This window comes from Leptinotarsa decemlineata, unplaced genomic scaffold (genome assembly GCF_025532065.1).
Source record: "Leptinotarsa decemlineata unplaced genomic scaffold, Ldec_3_MD MMD2_tig00078346_RagTag_RagTag, whole genome shotgun sequence".
NCBI classification, from domain to species: domain Eukaryota; kingdom Metazoa; phylum Arthropoda; class Insecta; order Coleoptera; family Chrysomelidae; genus Leptinotarsa; species Leptinotarsa decemlineata.
In genome coordinates, this window is record NW_027412724.1 from 3,102,443 (window position 1) to 3,105,453 (window position 3,011).

A 3,011-nucleotide genomic window follows, 5' to 3' on the forward strand; every position below is an offset into this window, starting at 1 on the left:
CGCATGATCATCTAGCTCGTTATCCTGTAGATCGTCTAACTCATCTACTTCCTCTTGCATACGTTCCAGGAAATCATCAGGAAGATCGTAGATGCGTTGCAGCATTTCTGCGAAGGTTGTACTGAAATGATCAAACGTAGAATCTATTTCATGTACCTGGATGGGTCCTGTACTCATCATAGAAGACTCTGGTACACTCATCGGTTCGGTGGTGGAATCAGCAATCGACATTGTGGAAGAATGATGTAGAACTGGGATTGATACTATATTTATATTGGAAGAAATAAAACGGAGGGGGTGAAGTGTAAATGTAGAACAGTGTTTGAGATTCGAAAACATTAAAAATGACGATCTTCATGAAACTCTGAGCGATTATTATGAGAAATTCTAAGTGATTATTATGAAAAACTAATAAGAGAGAGGGAGGAAGACACTGCCCCAGCCTCGCAGTGCCTCGTGTACACCAACCAAAAAAGTGTGTACTCCGTGGAAGGAAAGGAAAGGAAAGGAAAGGGTGGGAGAAACAGGGAAACGATTACATATCGTCGTCGGAATTTAGGACATCATCGTCATCAATTAGGATAGGAGATGGCGGAGGACTGTCCTCGATAAGGATTGGGGATGGTGGAAGTCTGATGTCGCCAGCGTCATCGTCGTCGTCGTCGTCATCCTCATCTGTGATGTCTACAGGCGGTGGGTCACCCCATTCGTCATCCCATTGGTAGGGATCCGGATAATCCCCGTCCGATAAGTCAGCTTCATCACTCCCAGTGACATGCTGAACCTGCACCCTGTAGTCATTATTCATGAATTCGAAGGGAATGTCATGAGGTGCCGTTGTGGAGTCCACGAATCCTTCATGGATAGAAGCCCAGTAAGGATGTTGATGCGCTGGGTCACTGTACGGCTCAGTAGTTGAATCAGGTTCCATGTTGAAGGTGGCTGATCAACTGAATATTCCAACAGATAATTCCTACTTTTATACTTTTGAAAGGGAGTGGGGAGGAGTGGGGATGAAAGAACTTGGAATTGAAAATGGAAAAAAAGAAAAATAATGAAAAGACGAAGTGAAGAAAAATGCTCCAACCATCGCATTGTTCAATGTGTACCAAACCAAAACAATGTACACCCTTTATTTCACTTCTTTTTTCATTTTTTTTTTTTGTTTTTTATTCCTAAAATTATAATTACAAACCTAAAACTACCATGCTACCTAATTATCCTAAAACTATCCTAGTTGACCTAAAAACTATTTCCCTTTATTCAAAAATTTCTTTATAAATATTTTTAGTTCATTATTGAGCTCTATCGAAGAGGTCTCTGCCTTCCGCCTTTCCTTCAGAGCTGCAGTCCTTCGATCTAGCTCGGCCATCCTCATTAACAACTCACGCCGTTGGCTAGCAATTTCATTCTCCTCCCGGGAAATGCTAGCCAACGCGGCCTCACTATTTCGTGAAGCAAGTGCAACATCCCTACACCTCTGTAGGAAAGTTTCCATCTCCTGGGGGTTAACCTCTCCGAAAGGCTCCGGCACTGGTGGCACTTGTGGCGCGATCTCCCCGGCAGGCTTCGACACTGGTGGCACGACCTCCATGGCAGGATCAGGCACCGGTGTGAGTTCCATGGGTGTCAACATCGCTGATAATGCAAATTGGGTGAGGATTTCACCTGGAGATGGCACCCTCGGCACCGGCTTATATGCCCTCCGTCTTTCCACTGTCAATGCGAGCGGTGTGGGACGTCTCGGAGGATTCCTTTTGGCGGTCGACCAACTACCTGCATAAGGGTTAGTCCTATTGCATTTACTCCTATACCTTTGAATAGGACCAACCTTAGCTGCAGATTGCCGCTTGGCTTTGTTAACAACCCTGTCTTCCTGAAATGAGACAGGGCTGCGTGGCCGCTGCACACCACCCGAAGTTGAAGCCTTCACCTCTTGGACCATCGCCACCTCGTCTCCCTCGAACATGTCAGGGCTGCCTGGTCGCTCCACCTCAACATCCACAGGTATGATCGATGCCACAGCGTTGTCGATTTCCTGCGTGTAGTTTTCCATTCTGAAAATGTAATACAAAGTTAGTTGTTATGAAAAAGTAACATTGATAACTTACTCAAAATTCGCTTGTTGTAGACTGTAGAAGACTGCTGTATTAGACTGGTGTTGTAGTAGATTGCTGTAGCTGGACTGCACTCGATGAGAAGACTTGTCGTACTGAATGCCGAGAAGTGTGCTCCTCAGGGTGTAGGCAGAAGTGGGAGTGGTGGGAGTGAGGTGGGGGCGCGCATGCGCAATTGTGGGGTGAGGCGAGCAATGGTGGGAAGGGGGCGGGGCTAAAAGTGGAGGAGAGTGGGCGGGGACTACAGTGTGTTGTTAAATTTTTTTTTTAATGAAACATAAAATTAAAAATTTTTAGTCATAGAACCGGCATTGGTCATCCTCAGTCATAGAACCGGCATTGATCATCTACTTGAATTGTGACTGGAGAAAAAAATCTTTATTTTTTGTAAATCTATATTATTAAAATCAATAATGGGGGTATTTAATGTTCAGTGTGTATGTAGAATCGATATTTTTTGAGAAATGAGTGGTGGAATCTCATTATTATAATATTGAATTTATTACACTTATTTTCAATTTTACACGAAAAATAGTAATGACAAAAGTTGTAGAGAATTTAATTTCCAACAAATTTGGTCTCTATTATTTTTTTCGCAGGATTGATATTTTTCGAGAAAAGAACGGGTTGTAATCTCATTATGTAATATTGAATTTATTACACTTATTTTCAATTTTACACGAAAAATAGTAATGACAAAAGTTGTAGAGAATTTAATTTCCAATAAATTTGGTCTCTATCAATTTTTTCGCAGGATTGATATTTTTCGAGAAAAGAACGGGTTGTAATCTCATTATGTAATATTAAATTTATTACACTTATTTTCAGTTTTACACGAAAAATGGTAATGACAAAAGTTGTAGAGAATTCAATTTCCAACAAATTTGGTTTTCA

At 41.8% G+C, this 3,011-nt stretch overlaps 1 protein-coding gene across 1 annotated transcript; it reads right to left on the reverse strand.

Annotated features, from left to right (window-relative positions):
- Nucleotides 1–1,249: 1,249 nt before the first annotated feature.
- On the reverse strand, nucleotides 1,250–2,748 carry LOC141487003 (uncharacterized). Its single transcript, XM_074185690.1, has 2 exons — nucleotides 2,112–2,748; nucleotides 1,250–2,057 (listed from the first exon to the last, which is right to left on the reverse strand). The coding sequence occupies exon 2, from the start codon at nucleotides 2,054–2,056 to the stop codon at nucleotides 1,250–1,252; it is 807 nt and encodes a 268-aa protein (XP_074041791.1). The 5' UTR covers nucleotide 2,057; nucleotides 2,112–2,748.
- Between the last annotated feature and the right edge of the window lie 263 nt (nucleotides 2,749–3,011).

Coding starts and splice junctions, on each gene's coding strand:
- LOC141487003 (XM_074185690.1), bottom strand. CDS start 2,056: ATGGAAAACTACACGCAGGAAATCGACAACGCTGTGGCATCGATCATA.